The 24,038-nt window shown below is 44.5% G+C and overlaps 1 protein-coding gene across 5 annotated transcripts in view; it reads right to left on the reverse strand.

Moving 5' to 3' along the window:
- The window catches only part of ALS2CR12 (amyotrophic lateral sclerosis 2 chromosome region 12), a 35,847-nt gene continuing 13,415 nt past the window's right edge, over positions 1,607-24,038 (reverse strand). For 4 of the 5 annotated variants that reach the window (XM_013982308.2, XM_021075448.1, XM_021075450.1 and 1 more), the window contains 9 exons: positions 21,816-21,877; positions 19,623-19,720; positions 17,974-18,026; positions 14,889-14,988; positions 12,886-12,989; positions 9,900-9,962; positions 6,614-6,703; positions 6,401-6,510; positions 1,607-2,011 (listed from right to left, as the gene is read on the reverse strand). In XM_013982308.2, coding sequence (XP_013837762.1) covers positions 1,894-2,011; positions 6,401-6,510; positions 6,614-6,703; positions 9,900-9,962; positions 12,886-12,989; positions 14,889-14,988; positions 17,974-18,026; positions 19,623-19,720; positions 21,816-21,877 — 798 coding nt within the window. In that variant the 3' untranslated portion in view covers positions 1,607-1,893. The remainder of the gene's footprint in view (positions 2,012-6,400; positions 6,511-6,613; positions 6,704-9,899; positions 9,963-12,885; positions 12,990-14,888; positions 14,989-17,973; positions 18,027-19,622; positions 19,721-21,815; positions 21,878-24,038) is intronic. The other variant, XM_013982312.1, reaches the window with a different exon arrangement.

Raw genomic sequence — 24,038 nt, forward strand, 5'->3', positions numbered from 1 at the left:
CAACCTACACCACAGCTCACAGCAACACTGGAGCCTAACCTACTGAGCAAGGCCAGGGATTGAACCCATATCCTCATGGATCCTAGTCAGGTTTGTTAACCAGTGCACCACAAAGGGAATTCCCAGAGTTCTATTTTTAAAACATTTCTTGACTACATTTAAAAATTGGGAGATGTGGAGTTCCCGTCGTGATGCAGTGGAAACGAATCTGACTAGGAACCATGAGGTTGCGGGTTTGATCCCTGGCCTTGCTCAGTGGGTTAAGGATCTGGTGTTGCTGCAAGCTGTGGTGTAGGTCACAGACTTGGCTTGGATCCTGTGTTGCTGTGGCTGTGGTGTAGGCTGACAGTTGTAGCTCCGATTGGACCGCTAGCCTGGAAACCTCCACATGCTGCAGGTGTGGCCCCAAAAAGACAAAATAAAATAAGTAAAAATTGGGAGATGTGACCTAAAAACCATAATACTTTCATTTGAAAAATCAGAATATCTGACCACGTTAACCCCATACTCCTGCTTGGCAACAATGGAGTGGATTCACCTAATCCCCACCCCTCAGCCTCCCACACCACCCGCCCAATTCCTTCTTATGAAGCTGCTGCCAATTACCATTTATCATCGTGCTTGTGTGATTCCTTTTTCTCTTATATCCAACCCACTTCTCTTATTTACGTTGCCCACCCCATGGGCATTTGAATTTTGGTGATGGTTTAGAGAAGCTGGCAGGAATCATTAGAAATTCTGCCTACAGAATTCCCATTGTGGCTCATCAGGTTAAGAACCCCACAAGTATCTATGAGGATATGGGTTCCATCCCTGGCCTCCCACCGTGAGTTAAAGGATCTGGTGTGAGCTGTAGTGTAGGCTTGCAGCTGCAGCTCTGATTCAATCCCCAGCCCAGGAACTTCCCTATGCTGCAGGCCGCAGCCATAAAAACAAAAATAAAACTGAAACAAACAAACAAAAAAGAACCCAACATAGTGTCCATGAAGATGTGGATTCCATCCTTAGCCTGGCTTAGTGGGTTAAGGATCTGGCGTAGGTCTCAGATGAGGCTCAAATCGGGAATCCAGTGTGGCTGTGGCTGTGGCGTAGGCCTGCAGCTCGTATTCGACCCCGGGCCTGGAAACTTCCAGATGCTGCAGGTGTGGCCATAAGAAGAATAAAGAGGAAAGAAAGAAAAAAAGAAATTCTTCCCAAATTATAAATTACTGAACATGACTGAGAGGTAGCAGAGACGGAACACACATAGGAGAGAAGATGTTTGGGGGAATTGAATCAATAAATTCTTTCTCTTAACTAGCTAAATGTCCCAGGGGGACAAAAAGTACACCCCAAAATATCATCAATATTTAATAGAAAGAAGTTCTTTAAATCAGTGTCTCCTAATGAAATATGCATAGGTAGAAGAGAAAATAGTACAAAGCCCAGGGAAAGCTCAGCTCTAGGTAAAGAGAAAATCACCTTTTTCTCTTTTTTTGCTTTTTAAAACTGCAACAGAGGCATATGGAAGTTCCCAGGCTATGCCACAGCCATAGGCAACATGGGATCTGAGTTGCGTCTGTGCTACACTGCAGATCACAGCAACGCCAGATCCTTAACCCGCTGAGCAAAGCTGCGTCCTCATGGATAATAGTCAGCTTTGCAACCTACTGAGCCACATCGGGAACTCCGAGAAAATCACTTTTCAATGAAGGGTCATGAAAGTCTATGTTGAGATGAGAGTTCAAACATTCCCAGCCACTCAGAAGAGAACAGATTGTGAAAAGACACAACTAAAACAAAGGCAACCCAAGAACTAAACTCACCATATGCATTTCTTAAGAAAACCTCACGGGAGTTCTTAAACCTACAAAGGCTATCACTGCCTTTGATGATAGAAAATAGCTTTTCTGCTCATGATTCTTGTGTTTCGCTGCCGCCGTCTTCAGAATTATGCTCATAAATTGTAACAGAGGTTGATTTCCTGGATCGTTCGTCATAAATTTCTTCATTTTTGGCAATCATCTTTTGCCTATGAAGAAAGAAGAGATGTATCACTATAGAATCAAAGGGAAGAAAGGGGAACAGGATATCTGTGGGGCAGAGAAATGTGGTTTTATTTCTTCACTGGAAGGTGGGGATCTCATTCCTTATTTTCAGGGGTTTTGAATTTAGTGGGATATCATATTTAGATTAGTAAGTTCCCATACGAGGAATTGTCTACTAAATTTACACAAATGAGTAACGTCCCTTTATTAAAGCATTGACCAAAATTTCAATGATTTAGGGAATTCCCGTCGTGGCACAGTGGTTAACGAATCCGACTAGGAACCATGAGGTTGCGGGTTCGGTCCCTGGCCTTGCTCAGTGGGTTAAGGATCCGGCGTTGCCATGAGCTGTGGTGTAGGTTGCAGAAGAGGCTCGGATCCCGCGTTGCTGTGGCTGTGGTGTAGGCCGGCGGCTACAGCTCCGATTGGACCCCTAGCCTGGGAACCTCCATATGCCGTGGGGGCGGCCCAAAGAAATAGCAAAAAGACAAAAAAAAAAAATAATAATAATAAAATAAATAAAAATAAAAAGCAAAAAAAAAAAAAAATTTCAATGATTTAGAACACATCTTCAGGTAACAGCCAAAGTTTTGACCTGAAGCTGATTTTCATGGGAAACAAACACAGCTCCATCTAAGGGTAAACCACTGATACCTAAATCCCTTGTTAAAAAAAAAAAATTAATAAACAGAAACCTCAATTAAATGGAGCAGGGAGACCAGAATGGAGAGCTCTCACACCCTGCGTGGATAGCAGAGCCCAAAAGGAAGAAGACTCCTCTGCCTTCCTGGTGAGAACTCAGTCAGTGGGGCGTCCTGGACTCTTGGTTTATGATAGCCTCCCCACTTCCTTTCCCGCTCCTTAAAAGTGTTCTTCTTCCTTGCCTTACACATGGTTGCCATGGTTGCAGACCCCAAATTGCAATTCTTTGAGGATCTCAAATAAACCCTCCTTGCTGGAGAAATAACTGGCAGTCTATTTGTTTTAGGTCAACATTTTGGTGGTCTATGCGGGGATATACAAAGAAGACCTCTGATGATTCTGGGGCTGGTGAGCAAATGTGTATGGAACCCACCACTGAGCCCACTGAGTTTGCTGTTTTGCTCAATGACCCTGGAAAGTGAAAGCACATCTTTCCCCTGGATCCTCGCTCATGCCTTCTTTGTGTTTGAAGCTCGCTAGGCTTTATTCAGGATCCATTTTAAGATTTTTGTCTTCCTGGTTAAGACCCTGTTCTATGTGTGAGTACTCATTTGGCACTTTGGTCTGATTTTGAGATTAGACTGTCTTAACTGAAGCTGGCTGTGAAGCTGTCAGCCCATTCCTTGGGGAAGAGGGGCTGCTTCACTGAAATGGTGTCAGTTCAGCTATGGGCCCATTCCTTTGGAATAGGATTTGTTCTCTGGAAACTGATTGAAAATCCTCTGATCTGGGTCCTCCGGGATCAAGTTCTTTCTTTCTTTCTTTCTTTTTTTTTTTTTTTTTTTTTTTTGTCTTTTTGCTGTTTCTAGGGCCGCTCTCGTGGCATGTGGAGGTTCCCAGGCTAAGGGTCCAATCAGAGCCGTAGCTGCCAGCCTACACCAGAGCCACAGCAACACAGGATCCGAGCCACGTCTGCAACCTACACCACAGCTTACGGCAACGCCGGGTCCTTAACCCACTGAGCAAGGCCAGGGATCGAACCCTCAACCTCATGGTTCCTAGTCGGATTCGTTAACCACTGCGCCACAACGGGAACTCCAATCAAATTGTTTCTTTAGAACTGGCTGGTCCTTGCTCATAGTCTGTTTGAGTGGCAAGCCGCTTGAATTGAGCTGTTTGAGCTATTTGAAAATTATTCTTTTATGTTAAGAGAAAAACTTATGAGAAATGGAATCCCAGTTATCTAAATATTTTAACAGTGTTTCCCTCTATAGGGACTCTGGTCAATTTTATGTTTAAAAACTGTATCCTTTCTCATGTGCATGTCTAACTAGACAGACCAACTTGGAGGCAAGTTAGGATCTCACTGGCCGTTGTAGGGAAATTTTGAAATCCCCAAACTTAATTTTCTTAAAACTAAATTGGACTAATACCTTACACATTTCCAGAACTGAGGGGACTGCTTATCTTGATTGGTATTTTGAGGCTTCCAAATATTACCAGGAGTCTAAAATTGCCTCTCCGCAAAATAAGATTTTTAAGGTTAACTGAGGCAAGCTAATGATTAAAGAATGATAAAATGGCTCCTGAATGGCTCTTCTTGGTGTCTTTGTCTCAAGCTCCATCTCTGGCCCATTCTGAGTCTCTCCCTTGGCTCCTCATGGCCAGACTCTGCCTCTGGCATCATGTTCCTCCTTCCCTTCTCCGCTGCCTACACTTCCTCTGCACCTTCAGTTTCTCTGTACTTATTTCTTTACTGACCTTGCCCTTCTTTCTGAAACTCTCCCCCTTCCCTTTTCCTCTGAACCTGTCAGAACTGGTCCTTTTAAAATTAAGCCTTCTGAGAATCCAGATCTCTAATTTCTCATATTCCTTTGACTAAAGCCAAACTGTGAGCCATAGTCAAAGATTATTCCAAAGTAAGGGAAGACCCTCACAGATTTGCTGAGGAATTTACTGTAGTTATTCAAACTTATCAACATGGTTTCTCTGGCTTCTGACAGTTAAGTCATATGCTTGTTGGTGAAGGCCAGGCCCAGCACTGGATGAAAACCATGAATTGGGAAAATCCTGAAAGACCTCTAAAGTTACAAGCAGGAGACTAGCCCGCTATCATTATATGGCTCAAGCAGCCACTAGGAAGCTTCATTGGGTAGTTTCTAGGGCTTTTCCAAAGCCCATTGATGGGAACAAAATTCAGGCTTGCACACAAAAATCTGATAAATCTCTTCATGACTATTGCAATTGACCTCAGATTGTTTTTAAAGAAAATTCTGGTTTTCCTAAAGAGGTTAATTCACCTAGGTAGCTTTTAACTCTTTCTTTCTTTTTCTTTCTTTCTTTCTTTCTTTCTTTCTTTCTTTCTTTCTTTCTTTCTTTCTTTCTTTCTTTTCTTCTCTTTCTCTTTCCCCCTTTGGATATGTTTTCTTTTCTTTTCTTTTTAACTCCATGTTTCTTAGTGGGCTGAACTGGGATCTTTCCCTTTTGTAAGAAGGACCAGGATAGAATGAGACACTATGTCCACCCCACATTTAATCTGGCAAACCAGTGCTCTCTCTCATACTCTAGATGGGTCACCAATAGGGGAGACCGCCTACATACTTAATCTTTAATTCTAGAAAATGAAGTTTATTAAACAAGACCAGACCTCTCTTAGTTTCCCCTATTGTTGCAAAAAGCCAGCACATTGGAAAAGAGATGGATACAAACTTAAATGCTTCAGATACTTTCCGGCCTTTAATCAGCCTCTCCAACCTCCTCCCAGTTCTCAAAGATAGGGCTCCAAGGAACTGGAGCCTCCCTCTTAATTGGGTTGGAGAAATATTTCTCCAGATTGGGGATGAACCTCTTCCAAGCCTAATTGACATCAGAGCCACACAGTGCCCAGTCTCACTCTTATAAAGCAGTCCCTGCCTCTGAGTGTGAAAACAGTTCAAATAGTGGGGATCCAATGAGACTCAAGAGGTTCCTGTCTCTGAACCTATTCTCTTGGTCCTTTGACACATACACACCCTTTTTTCCTTAGTTCCTCCACCCCTACTGATTTATTAAGCTGAGACTTCTTAGACAAGCGTCATGCCAGAATTTCTCTCTCCCCAAAGGGGGAAATAATTCTAGAATTTGACAACAGTCATCAAAGCAGCCAACCAGGTGAACCAAATGACCTTGTGACATCTTGTATTTGCTCTGACTCCCACAGCACTGGAGCGGATTCTGGAAACTCAGATCTCTTGTCCCTGTTAAATCAGCTACCAACCCCATTTATGAGCAACATCTCCACCTGATTTTGGCAAAATCCACAGCACACCTCCTATCAAGATTCAAATAGAGCCTTTGATTCCTCTTTCCAGAATGAATCAACACCCTATGAGTAAAGAAGCTCTTCAAGGCCTAGAACCCATAATAGAAGACCACAAGGCTCAAGGCCTTGGAGTTGAAAATAACCCTCAATCCTAAAACTGAATGTATTCAGAGGCTCAGGCAAATCTCATGGGTCCTTCTGTATAAAAACTAACATAGGCAAGGGAGAGGAGTCTGGACACATTCCCGGCACCACTTCAGATGAACTGACCTCAGTCAGTAACTTCTTTGGCCAGGCTCCCTGCCAGCCGTGCCTGTGCCTGGACTTCACCAGGGAATACCCAGGTTCACTTCCACCTATGCCTCATCCCACACCCTCCCCCTTTCTAAAGATAACTCAGCCATGTCTTTCTGGGCAGCATCATTCATACCTTAGAAGAATGTTTTCTTCTGTCAGGTGCTGGATGGTGCACTGAAACTTTTCTTCAGCTTCAGCGAGCTTGGATTGGAGTGCTTTCTCCAGATTTGCCACCATAGCTTTCTGCAAGACATGTACCTTTTAACAGCCATCTTTCCCCAATGAGAGCTGCCCAGAGACCTGGTTCCTCCCTCCAACTCCCAAGCCCAGTCCAGCCAGGACCCACCTCTCTCTGGAGCTCCATCTGGGTTTGGTAGAGGGTTGTGTTAAGTGATTCCAGAATAAGAGCTTGAGCATGCAGCTCTTCCTCTAAGACCTGTGTAAGGAGAAATCATTTCGGGACTTCGTGATGATGTCTACTCAGTTATTCCCTTCTCCAGGGCACCTGGACTAGACTGTGAAAGAATCCACTTTAGCTACGCCTTCTCCTGCCCTGGTACCATGCTCTCTTAAGGCTGCCTCTTCTGTGTCTCACTCATCCATACCCTTCCCTTCAGCCTCACTGTCACTGCCCCAGAGCCAGCACTCCTCAGCGCTCACATGGGTTGTCCAAATAGCTCTCCATCCTCTCCTCATTAAACAAGTCTTTACTAAATATCTAGTATGGATTCCAACTATATGACTTTGTGGAAAAGGCAAAACCATAAAGACAGTAAAAAGACCAGTGGTTTCTGGGAGCTGGGAAGGGAAACAAGGAGGAATAGGAGGACAGAGGGTTTTTAGGGCAGAGAAACTGTTCTGTATGATGCTGCAACAAAGGGTACAAGGCATGATGCATGAGATAAAACCGATAGGATGTATGGCACAAAGAGTGAGCCTAAGGTAAACCACGGACTTTAGTTGAAAATGATGTATCGATATGGGTTCAACTGTAAAAATTATACTGCTGGAGTTCCCGTCGTGGCGCAGTGGTTAACGAATCCGACTAGGAACCATGAGGTTGCGGGTTCGATCCCTGCCCTTGCTCAGTGGGTTAACGATCCGGCGTTGCCGTGAGCTGTGGTGTAGGTTACAGACGCGGCTCGGATCTCGCGTTGCTGTGGCTCTGGCGTAGGCCAGTGGCTACAGCTCCGATTCAACCCCTAGCCTGGGAACCTCCATATGCCGCGGGAGTGGCCCAAGAAATAGCAACAATAACAACAACAACAACAACAACAAAAAAGAAAAAGACAAAAAAGACAAAAAAAAATTATACTGCTAATGCAAGATGTTAACAGTAAAGGAAATTGTGCACGTGTGTGTGTGTGTATGTGTGCGTGTGTGTGTGTGAGAAAGAGAGAGAGAGAGAATCTCTGCACTTTTTGCTTAATTTGGCAGGGGGAGTTGCTGAGCCCAGGGCATGCAAAAGTTCCCTGGCCAGAGCAGTGACCCGAGCCACAGCAGTGACAACACTGGATCCTTTAACCACTAGGCCACCAGGGAACTCTTTCCTTAATTTTTTAGTAAACCTAACACTGTTCACAACAACAAAAAAAATCTGCTAATTAGAAAACTCTACCCCCTCAAACCTATTACTGTGTAAGGCATCAGGGATGTTATGATGAATAAGAGGATGAAATTCCTATTGTTATGGGTATACATGCTAGTGAGAGATGCAAAACAATTTTAACTAAAAGTAAATAAAGTACATACAAAATAAACTGAAAACGAACCAAGGATGCAAGTGCAGGGAAGGGATAAATGTGGAATCCACTTCAGAAAGATGCTGAAGAGACTATAAAAATGAGCCAGATGGGTCTCTGCTTTCAAGTGTCAGCCCCATTTAATTCCTACTTATCTTCGGGGCTTTTGTCTATAAAGAGCATCCTCCCAGAATGTATTAACTGGAGAGGCACCATCACTTATGGCAACAGCATTGAGTGCTGAACCCAGTCATTTTGCATTTTTTCATTTATTTATTTTTATTAAACAATTATTTGCTACTTACTGAGTGTCTGTGATATTCCAAGCACTGTTTTAGAGACTGAGGATTAGCAGTAAAGAAAATATACAAAAATCTCTGCCTTAATGGAGTGTATTGGGTTTGATGGTTATTAAGTCTGTGTAGAAGAATAAAACAGGAAAAAGGAAGTGTCAGGCAGGTGGTTGAGCGTTTAAGTAGAGCAGCCCTTGAGAAAGACCAGAAGGAGCTAAGGAAGTGAGCTGTGGGGACATCTGGGAAAGAGTTTTCCAAGAAAAGAAAATAATCAAGTACAAAGACCCCAAAGTGGGAGCAACCTGGCTTGTTGAGGAAACAGCCAGAAGTCCAGTGTCCCTGTAGCTGTATGATGATGGAAGAAACAGAGATGAGGCTGGGGGGGAAGAACCACCTGTTGGGTGGGCAGAACAATCCCAGGACCAAAACAGGATGGGAATAGTTCATGTTTCCACCAGCCAGAGCAAAAAAAAAAAAAAAAAAAAAACAAAAAACAACAACAACAACAAAAAACAAAACAAACAAACAAAAAAAAACACCTTTTAATACACAGAGTATTGGGTGAAATGCTCAGAAGGGTATTATCTCAGGAGTGCAGAAAAACTAGTCCTAGACCAAGACTGCTCTAATTCTGCCTAACAAAGCTTAAAAACAAGGCTCGAAAATTCAAACTGTTGTCAGTAACTTAACTGAACTCCAGAGCAAAGCTCAGTGATATTTAAAGGGATATAAAAGTATTTAGCACACAACAAAGGAAACTTCACAATAGCTGGCATCCAATAAAAAAAAAAATCACTAGACATGCAAACAAGCAAGAAAATATGACCCTGCATGAGGAGTAAAACAGTTGATAGAAGCAGATGTAGAAATGACACAAGTGATTAGATTAGTAGCCAGGCTCATTAAAGTAGTTATTATAATACACTGAGTCTGCCTTGCACCAAAACCCACTCTTTACCTTGTAGGACACTGTGCTCTGTTTGCCCAACAAGGCTGAACCCGTGCCTGGGTTCTCAGATATCATGCCATGCTTTCATAATGCCTAAACTTTCCTGAAACATGTCCACTTTGGGTCCACATTTACTTCTCGGTGGAAGAAGAACCACAAGACAGTTTGTGAGTTGACCAGTTTCCCTTTTGGTGGCTCCCCCATGGGCAGTGCTTTAATTTATTCCTAGAGAGGCTGTGGGAGTGAGGTACACTCTGAGTTTTAAGGAAAAGCTTGGAGTCAGAGTTCCAGGAGGGCAGAATTGTACTTTTCAGAGCTTAAAATGAAGAATCTGGCATTTTACTGTTTCAGGTCCTATTGCGGTTTGAGCCTTGTGAGAAATGGAAGGCATTTAACACTGAAGATCACACAGTATATTGTCCGTATGCTTGTTCAGAGCTGGCTCTAAAAAGACAACAATGGCCTTGCTTTTCAGACAGTTTTAAAATCCTTTTTGACTTATTGAATCTAGAAAATTAAGCTTTAGGTCTTCTATTTTTTATTGGTTTGGGGGAAATTACCATAGATTCCATTTTATGGAGAGTGTATCTATTTTAGCGATATATTTGTAAGATGTTAACTCTATAGAAAAAAAATGAGCAAACTTACCTCTTTGTTCTTCCTCAGCTCCTCTAATTGCAAGGTGTCCCTTTCATGTTGTTTCAAGAGCTCCTAAAAATAATTTTGGAGAATGTCAGCACTGGGGCTCTGGCACTTCTTTCAGAAAATGAAGAAAGCCAGAAGAGAATTCAGGAATATTCACCAAAGTTTAGATGTTTCTTTAATGAAACACACATTATAAGCTAATGACATAACATATTGAAGTTAAATAATGAAAATCTGAAGTTTAACCTTAGTGCATTGAGACATGTTAAGAGAGATCATATTTTCATCAAAGGCTTTTCTTGTTAGGGTACAGATTTAATAATGTTAAATATCCAGTTCTCCACAGATTGCACTTTATATTCTATGCAATCCCACTCAAAATGCCAGCAGGCTTTCTTGACAAGATAATTCTAAAATTTACATAGAAATACAGAGGATATAGAAGAGCCAAAATAATCTTGGAAAGCAAGAGCAAAGTTAAAAAATTTTTACTCCTTAATTTCAAGTTGCAGTAATTAAGACACTGTGTTGTTGGCTTAAATATAGACAAAAAGTTGACAAAACAGATGGAGAATCCATTCCACCCCCCAAATACAACAATGACACCAAGGCAACTTAATGGAGAAAGGAATGATTTTTTTTCCCAACAAGTCATTCTGGAAAAAGGAACGTCTATCTGGGGAAAAATGACCTGTGCCCTTTGCCTTGTTCCAAACACAAAAATTATTCAAAATAGATCATAGAATCATAAAAGCTAAAACTATAAAGCTTTCAAAAAAATAGAGTATCTTCACATTCTTGGAAAAGGCAACAGTTTCAGAGACGACACAAAAAGCTATTACTGTAAAAGGAAAAAATTGATAAACCAACTTTCATCAAAACTAAAATCTTTAGCATATGGAAAGACAACATGAGCAAAATGAAAAAGCAAACCACAGACTGGGAGACAGAATTCACAACATGCACATCTGATAAAGAACCGGTATCCATGCTATAAAAAGTACTCCTACAGGAGTTCCTGTTGTGGCTCAGTGGCAACAAACCTGGCTAGTACCCATGAAGATGCAGGTTCAATCCCTGGCCTCACTTAGTGGGTTATGGATCTGGTGTTGCCGAGAGCTGTGGTGTAGATCGCAGACATGGCTCGATCTGGTGTTGCTGTGGCTGTGGCATAGGCCAGCAGCTGCAGCTCCAATTAGACCCCTAGCCTGGAAACTTTCATATGCCGTAGGTGCGGCCCTAAAAAACAACAACAAAATATTCCTATATACCGATGGTAAAACGATAAACAACCCAACTTCTTTTTAAATGGCAAAAGAACCAAAACTTCACAAAAGGAGACATATAAATGGTCTAATATTCATATGAAAGGTTTCCTGACATAATTAGTCCTCAGGGAAAATAAAATCATAATGAAATACCACTTCATACACATCGGAATGGCCAAAATTAAAAGATTGGTAATAATAGTTTTTTTTTTAAGGGTCGCAATTGCAGTATATGGAAGTTTCCAGGCTAAGGGTCCAATTGGAGCTGCAAGGGCCGGCCTACACCACAGCCACAGCAACACCAGTTCCAAGCCACATCTGTGACCTACGCCACAGCTTGCAGCAATGCCAGATGCTTTAATCTATTGAGTGAGGCCAGGGATTGAACCTGCATCTTCGTGGATATTAGTCGCATTCTTAACCCACCGAACCACAACGGGAACTCCAGGAATACGAGTTGTCATTTATATAGAACAACTGGAATTCTTATATATTTAAGATGCAAGAGTAAAATGGTACAAATCCTGTGGAAAATACCATGGTAATTTCTTATAAAGTTAAATCTATCCCTATCTTAGAGGCCAGTAATAACTCAAGAGAACTGAAAGTCTAAACCTTCAAAAATAGTTGTACAGGGGTGTTTATAGAAGTTTTATTTGTAAAAGCCATACAAGGGAAACAGCCGAAATCTTCAAAAATAGAAAAAAGGTAAGCATATTGTGTGATATTCCTGCAAAGAAATATTCCTACTGTGCGATAAAAAGGGAGAAAGAACTGATGTGAATAATTCATGGATAAATTTCACAGCAGTTATACTGAGAGGAAAGAAGTTGCAAACGGAAGAGTATATACTGTATGATTTCATTTATAGGAAGTTTAAGGACAAGTGAAACTAATCTATATTCATTGGAATCAACAGAGTCGTTGTCTTGGGGCAGGTTTTGAGGGAGACATGGCTTAGCGGGAAAGGAACATAGATGTGCCTTCTGGCTGATGAAATATTCTAGATCTTGATTTGAGCGTTGGCTACCTGGATGAACACATTTGTCAAAACTCATCAAACCTGAGTTATGCATGATCACATTTGCTTAATTTAGTTTGCAACAGTGCTTTTCCCTTTGGGTACAGTCAAGGATGAGGATGTTCAGGAGTTCCCGTCGTGGCGCAGTGGTTAACGAATCCGACTAGGAACCATGAGGTTGTGGGTTCGATCCCTGGCCTTGCTCAGTGGGTTAACGATCCGGCGTTGCTGTGAGCTGTGGTGTAGGTCGCAGACGCAGCTCGGATCCCACGTTGCTGTGGCTCTGGCGTAGGCCAGTGGCTACAGCTCCGATTGGAACCCTAGCCTGGGAAACTCCATATGCCTCAAGCCTCGAGTGTGGCCCTATAAAGCAATAAATAAATAAATAAATAAAATAAATGAAAGAATGAGGCTGTTCAGAGACTGGGATTTTGGCAAATAGGGAATTTCAGGTTCAGTATATGTTTAGCATTCTCTTGTTTCCTGTTAATGCCAATTTTCATTCCCATAACCCGGGGGTAAGACTGTCTAAAGGATTGAAAGATGGACAGTCTGCTTGCATATATTCCCAGGGAAGCTGGGAAAGGAGGATCATGCCCCAAAAGACAAAAAGCTTGCCTTGTGGCTGAGGCACCTCTGGGAAACGGACATCCCACCCAGACTGCACCTTCAACCACTGATACGCTTTGGGCTGAGTTACCTCCTTCTCTTGATTGAAGTTCTCAAAGATAGCACTGTAGGAGTCACTTAGTTTCTTCTTCTCTTCTTCTGACTCTAACTCAAACTTTTTGGTTATCCTATGTTCTGTGGAGGTGAGGCAATCACATATATGTGTAAATGCAGGAAAAACAGACACAGAGAGAAAACCAGGGTAACTGAAGATAGTGGCAATTCTGGCCCGGGTCAAAGTCAGGTCCTTGCAGGTGTTTGGCCTCTGATGCGCACCTGGAGATGCTTGAGAGTGAGGTGAATATGTGGCTGGTTCTCTATCACATCAGCCATACGGATTGCCCTCTAATGCCTCTGGATCCTTTTGTGTAGTTCATTTTGGATCTGCTGCTTATTATTTTGTCCAATCCCTCTGCTGAAGTAACCACTATGTTTTCCTGGATACCTTTACCTTAAAATACAGCTTTTGGCTAATGTGACTTTTCCAGCCATAAAATTCATTCTGTACTTAGCCCTGGGGTAGCAATAGGCTTAAGAGGTCTTGGTTGGAGGCAGATGAACCTGCTAGCAGAGCCCCAATACTAAAAAGGAGGAGAGAAGGGTGAAGGGCTTTTACATCGTGGTGCTGGGGATGGATAGGGAAACAACCTCTGGGCTCTCAGGAGAAGTGTGGACTGAGCTGCACGATGAAGAGATAAAGTCTTCTCTTCCAAAATTGGTTAGAGCATCTTAATGTTGACATGACCACATAGTACGAGGAGTCTGGGAGATGACCTAGGCTACGCTGCACCAGGATTCCAGGTAAAGTCTCACACAGGAGCAGCTCCACATCCCATTCCCCAGCCTTGACTCCAGGGTCTTCATGCTACCTCGTCGTAGTCCAGGGTGGGAAGCGCCCTGTGGATGACCTCCAGGGAGTGTCTGCATTTATATGTCATCTGTTAAAGTTAACTAAATCTGATTGAAATTGGGTTGGGCTAGGATATGGAATAGGTTTATAGAGACTCCAAATTCTACTTCAACTAGTCCTCTAGGTCAGGGAACAGAGTCTCCATAGATTTCTCTCCCCATTTTCCATTTATGAGGAAGCTCGTGGGGTTAGGAGGGTCTCCTATAAAGCACTTTGCATGATCCAAGCTCTGTGCTGAGTATTGGAAACATTCAAAATATATGGTCATACATGAATGTATCAAATCACCATGTTGTACACTTTAAATGTATACAACCTTCTATGTCAATTATATCTATACATCAATATCTATCTATCGTCTATCATCTATCTATCTATCTATCTATCTATCTACCTATCACATGGCTTCCTGGAGTTCCTGTCGTGGCACAGCAGAAATGAATCCGAGTAGGAACCATGAGGTTGTGGGTTCGATCCCTGGCCTCACTCAGTGGGTTAAGGATCTGGCATTGCCGTGAGCTGTGGTGTAGGTCACAGACATGGCGTGGATCCTGAGTTGTGGTTCTGGCGTAGGCCAGCAGCTACAGCTCCAATTAGACCCCTAGCCTGGGAACCTCTGTATGCCGTGGGTGTGGCCCTAAAAAGACCAAAAAAAAAAAAAAAAAAAAAAACCACCAAAACCCAAAAAACACATGGCTTCGTTTGGGTAGGACATGGCAGCATGAAGGCTTTCAGTGTAAAAGATTATGCTGCCCTTTCCCCAATAAGTGGATATTTGAAACTAATTCAACAGCTTTTTTTCTGGAACTTTGGTGTCACTCGTATCTAGATAACAAGTCTGATCACCCACAGATGTCCCCAAGCTTGTTCCAGCCCACGACTACTCAACTTGCAACCAGTGAGTTCTGGAAGGTACAGTTTAGACTTTCGGGTGGCTAAACTCCATAAAAGACTCCATCCTTGTTGCTCTTTCTTGAAGACTCCAGGCACCTTCCATTCAGGAGTCCAGCCATGTGGCCCATCACTCTTGGTGACTCCAAGTCTGCCTTCCTCCAGTTGAGACCAAACTTAATGCCAGTTTTTTGGCGCACCTGTCATCCAAAGTCCAAAATCTCTGTACTCACTTTGCTGTAGCAGGATCTTTTCCCGCTCCAACTTCTCATCCTTCTCCCATTCTGCCTTCTTTTTTGACCATTTGTCCTCCATTTCATCATAAATGCTGTCCTGTGGAGGCATAAAGTTACCATGAAGAAAAGCATCTTTTTTTTTTAAATGTATTTTATTTTTTATTTATTTATTTTTTGTCTTTTTATTTATTTATTTTTTTTTAGGGCTGTACCCACGGCATATGGAGGTTCCCAGGCTAGGGGCCCAATTGGAGCTGTAGCTGCTGGCCTTCTCCACAGCCATAGCAACGTGGGATCTGAGCTGCGTCTGTGAATTACAGCACAGCTCCCGGCAATACCGGGTCCTTAACCCACTGAGTGAGGCCAGGGATTGAACCCATGTCCTCATGGATACCAGTCACGTTCGTTAACCACTGAGCCACAGCAGAAACTCCAGAAAAGCATTTTGAAAGGCTGCACCCTAGCTCCAGGCCCAGCACTGGGCCCTCTGCAGATTCCCTTACCAGGGATGTTTCCTGGGGGCCCCATATGGTAACCGGTGGGAGTCAATTCCAGCCCAGCCTCCCAAGAGCCTACAGAACCCTAAAGGTCAAAGGTAAACTTTGCACAGTGTCTGCCCCATTGGAACTGGGCTTCCTTTGAAGACAGACAGGGTTCCCCATGTTGCAGACACTCATGTTGGTTCCCTCTGAATCGGGAATCACTCATGAATAGCACAGGAGGAAACAGGAGAATGTCTCATTGTTCATTTTTTTTTTTAATAATTATGTCTACTATATTTTACTTTTTTTTTTTTTTTTTTTTTTTTTTTTGCTTTCTGGGGCCATACCTGCAGCATATGGAGGTTCCCAGGCTAGGGGTCTAATCAGAGAATTTTTTATTATAGTTGATTTACACCTCACCTACCATATTTTCTTTCAAGTCATTGATGAAAACATTGTACACAATAGTGCCAAGTCAGAATGCTGGTTCACTCCCCTGAAAGTCATTGATATTCATCAATTAGAACTCCTTTAGGATTATTTGTGTAAGAAATGCCTTTGTGCTTCCTCTTGCTCTACTTCCACTTGCTCTGTATTTTCTTTCTTTCTTTCTTTTTTTTTTTTTTTTTTGCTTTTTAGGGCCACCTGTGACATATGGAGGTTCCCAGGCTAGGGGTATAATCAGAGCTAAAGCTGCCAGCCTATACCACAGCCACAGCAACGCCAGATCCGAACGGCATCTTCAACCTACATCACAGCTCACGGCCGCACTGGATCCTTAACCCGCTGAGTGAGGCCAGGGATCGAACCCGCAACCTCATGGTTCCTAGTCGAATTCGTTTCCACTGAGCCATGACGGAAATGCCCTATTTTCTTGTTTTTGCATCATGAGATTTCTTACCAAATGATTTGTCAAAATATCATAGATATATCATGTCTAGTAATTCTATCTAGACATTCATTTGAACACTTAGGGAAAAAATGGGAGGTTTTTCTCAGTGTTCATTTTTTTCTCAGCAAACCTAACTTCCTCTGTAGTTGGGGTTAAATAAGCCTAATGCGATGCTGTCCTGTTGGTTGGCTCAGACCTCATGAAGGTGGGACATCAACACTGGAAGGGCCAGGACCAGGATGCTGCCGGTAAGGTCTCAGAACCCTGACCCTACTTCCTTCTCAGGCTTGCAGCAGGTTCCACACGTGGTGAGCCTCAGAGCTCAATTGCAATTGCTTGTGGTCCTTTAGCTAGAGGGTCTCATCCTTTTCAAGACTAGGAGGCAGGTCAGTCTCCACAGAGCTCACCCTCTCCGGCAAGGCCCAGACTGAAGCAAATACAAAGCAGACCTGGGAAACTGGGGCACTTTAACCGCTTGCCAATTGATGCTTCTCTTAGGCCCTGCCCAGTGTTTCCTCTGACTTGTATCAAGGGGCATCTTCAAAAATGAGTCTTGAATAGAAGCTCAAAACTGAAACTGTGAGTTGGAAATAGAATTGCAGAGGTGGTACTGAGGCTTCACTTGGGTTCCTCCCTGGTGCTGTAATCAACCGTCGTTGTTTGCCTGAGACCGAGTTCTTTCTTGGGACTCCAGACCATCAGTGCTAAAACCTGAAAAGTCCCTGGCACACCAGGACCAGTTGGTCACCATAGGATGGAGGCTTGCTGCCCAGGCCCTTCCTCTGTCCACTTCTGGTCTCCCACTCTCTGATCCCTCTAAGGGGGGGAATCATGCCTTAATTCTGGTTCCCTGGGCTTCTATCAGATTAACTGATGAAGCAAATGGGCCATGTTCTGAGAGGACGAGGGCCTCCCCCTGCTCTGCCTGAGGGAGTCGTGCAGAGTGACAGGGTCTTTTTGGATGGCCATTTGGCCAAATGCATCAAAGGCCTCACGAATGTTTATTCTATTTGACCCAGTGCTCTGCTAAAATCAAAGATGTTACAAAGTACAAATATAAACAGTGGTTGTCTAGGGGATGGTGATAGTTCTTTCTTTTTGTTGTTGCTCTTGTTGGCTTTTGAATTTCCATTAAAAAACAAAACAAACAGGAGTTCCTGTTGTGGCACAGTGGAAACGAATTCAACTAGGAGCCATGAGATTGCGGGTACGATCCCTGGCCTCGCTTAGTGGGTTAAGGACCCGGTGTTGCCATGAGCTGTAGTGTAGATTGCAGATGCGGCTCGGATCCCACATTGCTGTGGCTGTGGTATAGGCTGGCACCTGCAGCTCCAATTAGACCCCTAACCTGGGCACCTTCCTATGCCACGGGTGTGGCCCTAAAAAAGCCAAAAACAAACAAGCAAAAAAACCCAAAACAACCCAGTGAGCAGGAATTACTTTTGTAATCACAAACATATTTTCCAAAAGGCTTCCTTAGGGTCCAGGTGACTGACTGGTCCTGCAGAGTTGCCCTCACCATCGTCAGGTTCAAGGATGGTGGGAATTTCAGGAAACTGGATGCAGCAAGTGCCACTTGAGGTTCAAGGAGGCTGGGAACTTCAGGAAATTATTTTCTGGGCAAGAGCTCTCGATCCATCTCAATGCCAGCCAGGGATGAGCCTTGCTTCTTTCACTGTCATAATCTAGAAGGAGCTCTGAATCTCACCTGATATATGTGAAACATATTCTTCAAATACTTATATTCCTTTCCCATCTCCTCTGGACAAAAGGAAAACAACAGGGTCATCATTATTTCTCTGAAATACATGTTTTCTTTCTTTTGTTTTTGTTTTTGTTTTTGTCTTTTTTAGGGCCACACCCAGGTTATATGGAGGTTCCCAGGCTAGGGCTTGAATCGGAGCTACAGCTGCCAGCCTACACCAGAGCCACAGCAACACCAGATCCGAGCTGTGTCTGCCACCTACACCACAGCTCATTGCAACGCTGCCGTATCCTTAACCCACTGAGCGAGGCCAGGGATTGAACTCACAACCTCAGGGTTCCTAGTTGGATTTGTTTCCACTGCACCACGACGGGTGCAAATACATACTTTCAAGTTCAACTGTTAACTCCCCTGCCCACCTCAAGCTCATCCCGCTAGTGGTGAAACCATGGTGTGGCCTCAGGACACACTCTGGATGCTTTTAGAAATTCAGATGCCTGGACCCCACCCTAAACCTACTGAATCAAGGTCTCAGAGGCCAGACCCAGTGTCTGTCTGTCAATAATATGCTTCTCAGGTGACCGATGCACACCGAGTCTGAGAACTAATCCCTGGGGCAAACCTACCACTGAAGGAAAAAGAGAAGCAAAACCTTGTAGGGTGTATCTACTTCTCTCTTCTTAAAATAACGTTCCCTAATGTGCCTCGGCTTTGAAAACAATACATATTCTCTTCAGAAAATTGGAAAACCAGCGAGATGCAAATATCAGCTTTTAAAAGCGTAAGATAAAAGAAAGGGAGAAGATTACAGAATTTCTCCTACTCCCTGTGGAAATAAGTCTATAAACTCAGAATTCTGAAGGAGATACACTTTTCCCTTCTCCAGGGCAGCATAAATAAAGGGAAAAGTGGCTCGCACAACCCTTACAAGTGACCAGGCCATACAAATCATAGAGTGTCAGTTAGAATTTAATGAGATTATTTTACAGGTGAGGGAACTTGCTGAATTGGCACAGTATTACATTTGCAGATTTTTTTTTTTTTTTTTGTCTTTTTAGGTTGTACCCACAGTATGTGGAAGTTCCCAGGCTAAGGGTTGAATCAGAGCTGTAGCTGCTGGCCTACACCACAGCCATAGCCATGCAGGATCCAAGCCGTGTCTTTGACCTACACCACAGCTCACAGCAACGCTGGATCCTTAACCCACTGAGCAAGGCCAGGGATCGAACCTGAGTCCTCATGCAAACTAGTTGGGTTTGTTACCACTGAGCCACGATGGGAACTCCCCATTTGTAGAACTTTTAAACATTCTTTAAAAATTGCTTTCTAATTCTTTTCACTCTGATAAAGGCAGGTGTTATTGTCCTCAATTCCCCAAGATTCAGGGAGATGAAGGAACTTGCTCAGATCCCAAAACAATCCCAAAACGTGGCTGCGGGCCCTTCCATCTTCTGGGTATAGGGAGGACATTGGTTGACAAGACTTCCCTTTTCTTCGGTTTTATTATCAATCACTCCCTCTTCCTGGGCATTAGAGGGAAAACCTCGAAATCCTAGCGGAGTCCACCCACAGCCGTGGGAGTGCCTTGGCCCTAGACCCACACGGTCAGCTTCCACCCCTTCACCAAGATCATTCCCAGGTCCCAACCATACCTAGTTTATCCTGGGCAGCCAATTTCTCTGCCTTCAAAGCTGCTTTGTAGTTTTTCTCCAGCTCACAGAGCTGTGCTGCATGAGCCTCCTCAAGCTCCCTGTGGGATCCCAGGAGAAGGCCACAGTCATCCCTAAAGGGTTCACCAGATCCCACCTCCCCTCCCTCACGCAGGCAGCTGGTGGGCCCTCACTTCCTGCCGCATCCTCCCGGCACGCCACCTGAAGACCCTTAGTTTCACCATCTCCTATTGTGAATGGAGCAGGCGGGGGCCATAGGCTCCTCGCAAGAGCACAGCCTTTGCTTTCAGCTCTCTTGGGAAACTGGACTGATGAGCACTCAGGATAATTTTAGATCCCAAGGTCTCTCCAGCCTTCATTCCAGGAGGCAGATGCTGGCCTGGTTCAAGAGGTGTGTTAAAATAAAAGGCCAGCTGAGCTAACAAGCTAGAAAACATAGAGGAACTTTAAATGTATGTTGGTAGGTGCCAGAAGTCAGTCTGAAAAGGCTGCAGGCTGTATGATGCCAACCATACAACGTTCTGGAAAATGCACAGCAATGGAGACAGTCAAAAACCAGTGGTTTCCGGGGGTTCGTGGGGAGAGAGGGATGCAGAGGCAGAGCCCAAAGGATTTGTAGGGCAATGAAATTATTGTGTGATATTACAATGGCAGATAGATATCACTAAACATTCGTCAAAACCCATAGAATGTACAGCACCAAGAGTCAACCCTAATGGAGACTATGGACTTTGAAGGTTACAGTGAGTCCATGTAGGTTCGTGGATTGTAATGAATGCCCCTTAGGGACGCAGGATGTCATTGCTGACATAAGTTGAGCAGGTGTGGGGGTCAAGGATGTGTGGGCAGTCTCTGTACTTTATGCTCAGTTTCACTGTGAACTTAAAACTGCTCTAAAAATAAAGTCTGTTAATAAAATAAATAAGGGAGTTCCCATTGTGGCTCAGTAGTAACAAACTGGACTAATATCCCCGAGGACATGGGTTCGATCCCTGGTCCCACTCAATGGGTTAAGGACCCCTTGTTGCTGTGGCTGTGGTTAGGCCGGCAGCTGCACTTCCACTTGGACCCCTAGCCTGGGAACTTCCACATGCTGTGGGTGAGGCCCTAAAAAGACAAAATCAATAAATACATACATCAACAAATCCTTAAAATTAAAAAAATACATACATAAATCTTTTTTTTTTTTTCTTTTTTTTCTTTTTTTGCCATTTCTTGGGCTGCTCCCGCAGCATATGGAAGTGCCCAGGCTAGGGGTCGAATTGGAGCTGTAGCCACCAGCCTACGCCAGAGCCACAGCAATGCAGGATCTGAGCCGTGTCTGCAACCTACACCATAGCTCACGGCAACGCTGGATCCCCAACCCACTGAGCAAGGGCAGGGACCAAACCCACAACCTCATGGCTCCCAGTCGGATTCGTTAACCCCTAAGCCAAGACGGGAACTCCACATTCATCTTTGAAATTAAAAAAAAAAAAAAAAAAAGCAATTCTGTGACATCTAGGAGGGCTTCTCTCCAGCAGGACTACTGAGGCTGCTCTGGGGCCCAGTGGGGGAGGTGGAAGGGGAATTTAAGGATTTTCTCACTCACACAGACAATGCTCCTCCTTTTCCTTCCTCTTGGTTTGTCTCTGCGGCCCTGCCTCCTACCCCTCCCAGACCTTCTGTCGGATTTGCTCAAGTCCTGAGCAAGCCCCCAGGGGGCAGTAGAGGTGAGAGGAGGAGGAGGCAGGCAGGGAGAGGCTGGGCTAAGAACAACAGCAGCGACCACAGAAATCTCACAGAGAACTGATAAATGGTTCTCAGCAATCAACAGAAAGGAGGGGAGTTCCCGTTGTGGCTCAGCGGTACTGGCCTCCCTAAGTAGTTAAGGATCCCCCGTTGCTGTGACTCTGGCGCAGGCTGGCAGGTGCAGGTCCAATTTGACCTCTAGCTGGGGAACTTCCATAGGCCACAGGCGTGGCCCTGAAAAGCAAAAAAAAAAAAAAAGATTTCTTCAAACTGTTTTAGCGACCTCAAACCGTCCTGTTCTCCAAAGACGTTGCTCTCATATTCTCTACCCCTCGCCACCCAGCTCCATTTGGCGCTGTCTGAAAACCCAGGCAACTGAAATCCTGCAAGGAGGCAGGAGCCTTAGGACCTTTGGTGCACAGGCACGTGTGCCAGAAAGCCTACCTCTTCTTGCTTTCAAAGTTCTGCTGCATCTCAGCACAGCGGAGATCCATTTCATGGGAGAGCTGGAAACGAGGCCGGTGTGAACAAGACAGGACGGAGGAAATCACTCCCGCTCCAGCCTGCAACTTCTGAGAAGTCTCTGCATTCATGGTGAGTGCCCCCCTCCCCAGGCTCACCCCGCCGTGTCCTGCAGTGCCATCTCACACCATTGCTGAGGGAATAGAGCAATTCTTGTCTCTCTCTGTGTTGTTCGGTGCATGATCAGTTCATAATATTGGTGCATGGAAACCATCCGTTTCACTGTTTTGTGGGCAAGTCTGGTCTCTTTGGCTGGACTATAATTGCTTTGTAAGATTCTGGCTTTTGGATTTGGGGATACATAAGTCGACTGAGCGAAGGGCATGGCCTGGAAGAGCCAAAGAGACCTAAGCCTCACGTTCTACTTTCATCGAACTTAAAACCAGGGCTGATAGGGAGTTCCCATCATGGCTCAATGGTAACAAACCCGACTAGTATCCACGAGGATGTGAGTTCGATCCCTGGCCTGACTCAGTGGGTTCTGGATCTGGTGTTGCGGTGAGCTGTGGTATAGGTTGCAGACGAGGTTTGGATCTGGCATTGCTGTGGCTGTGGTGTAGGCCAGCAGCTTTAGCTCTGATTTGACCCCTAGCCTGGGAACTTCCATATGCTGAGAGTACAGCCCTAAAAAGACAAAAATAAAAACAACAACAACAGAAAGCCCAGAGCTGGTTGGCAGAATGGCCGTGTTGCATAGCAGGAAGTGCTCACTTCCAGGCAACCTCCAATTCTAATGCATCCAGTCTTCTGGTCAGTGTCTCAAGAAGAATGGACACTGACAGCTGAAACAAGGGTTCAGGGTCAGCCCTTCTCCCTTCTACACAGTCACACAACAATGGGGGGTGTTCACAGGCAGGAGAATTTTAAGAGTCACTATCCGAGGTCCTTCTTTTTTTTTTTCCTTTTCTAGGGCCACTTGTGCGGCATATGAAGGTTCCCAGGCTAGGGGTCGAATCAGAGCTGTAGCCGCTAGCCTACGCCAGAGCCACAACAACTTGGGATCCGAGCCGCGTCTGCAAACTACACCACAGCTCACGGCAACGCCAGATTCTTAACCCACTGAGCAAGGCCAGGGATTTGAACCTGCAACCTCATGGTTCCTAGTCAGATTCATTAACCACTGCACCATGATGGGACCTCCATATCCGAGGTCCTTCTATGGAAATATTCTCCACATGTGTCTTCAGCTGGGCTGAGATATGTCAGTGACTCTAAAGGTGAATTTTAACCAGTAACCCACCCCTGATGAGGTGAGGATCTCATGCAAATTATTTAACTTCCTGAGCTTCAATTTCCTTTCTGAGGAAAGAGACCATAAATCTGGCAGGGTTTTCAGATAAATATAGAAACAAATCAACAGAAGGGAAGGCCTCAGCCTGAGTCAGTCGCTGGGTCACCGTAGGATTCAGACACATCTGCGGTATATGGCGGGGGTGGTGGGGGGAGAATCCTGCTGGGCAGTCAACCTTCCCACTGGGTTTCAATGAGTTTCAACGGGTTTCAATGACAATTGGCAAAGGGTGGGGGAAGAGGGAATCTGAGCATCCCTCTGGTTTATCCCTCCGGCCAGGCCACCAGGCCCTCTGCTTGGGATGCAGAGGAGGAGTCCCTGATAAAAACAGATAATAAAATCTAAAGGAAGTATCACCAAAGTCTCCAGGGAACATGACGGGTACAAATTGAAATCAGCAGATTCCGAAGCATGGGCTTTGGCAGTTTCAACAGCAATAGGAAGTGGGTTCTAGACAATTCTGGGCAGCTTTTGAGCAAAACTGGAAGTATTGGTCACACTGGTGTCATTGGCAAGAACCTCAGCAACCTCTGAAAATTTTTTTTTTTTTTGGTCTTTTTTTTTTGTCTTTTTGCCTTTTGTTGTTGTTAACCTCTGAAATTTAATTCACCATGCAGGCCCCAGCAGCCCTGCTGGAAATGGCCAGTGCCCCCTAGTGTGGAGAGGATAGTGGCATTGAATGCCTGGAAATTAAGTTGGGCTGTGAGGAGGGACTTGAGTTCTTGCAGTTAGGGATGAAGATGGGATCAGAACTACTGCTGGGTGACCATGGTCAGAGCTGTCGCCTGGACAACCTGGCTCCCACAGGTAAAGGGCTTGGCCTCTTGCCTGGACCAGAGCAGGTGATCTGAAAC

Source organism: Sus scrofa, chromosome 15, assembly GCF_000003025.6.
Source record: "Sus scrofa isolate TJ Tabasco breed Duroc chromosome 15, Sscrofa11.1, whole genome shotgun sequence".
Lineage (NCBI taxonomy): Eukaryota > Metazoa > Chordata > Mammalia > Artiodactyla > Suidae > Sus > Sus scrofa.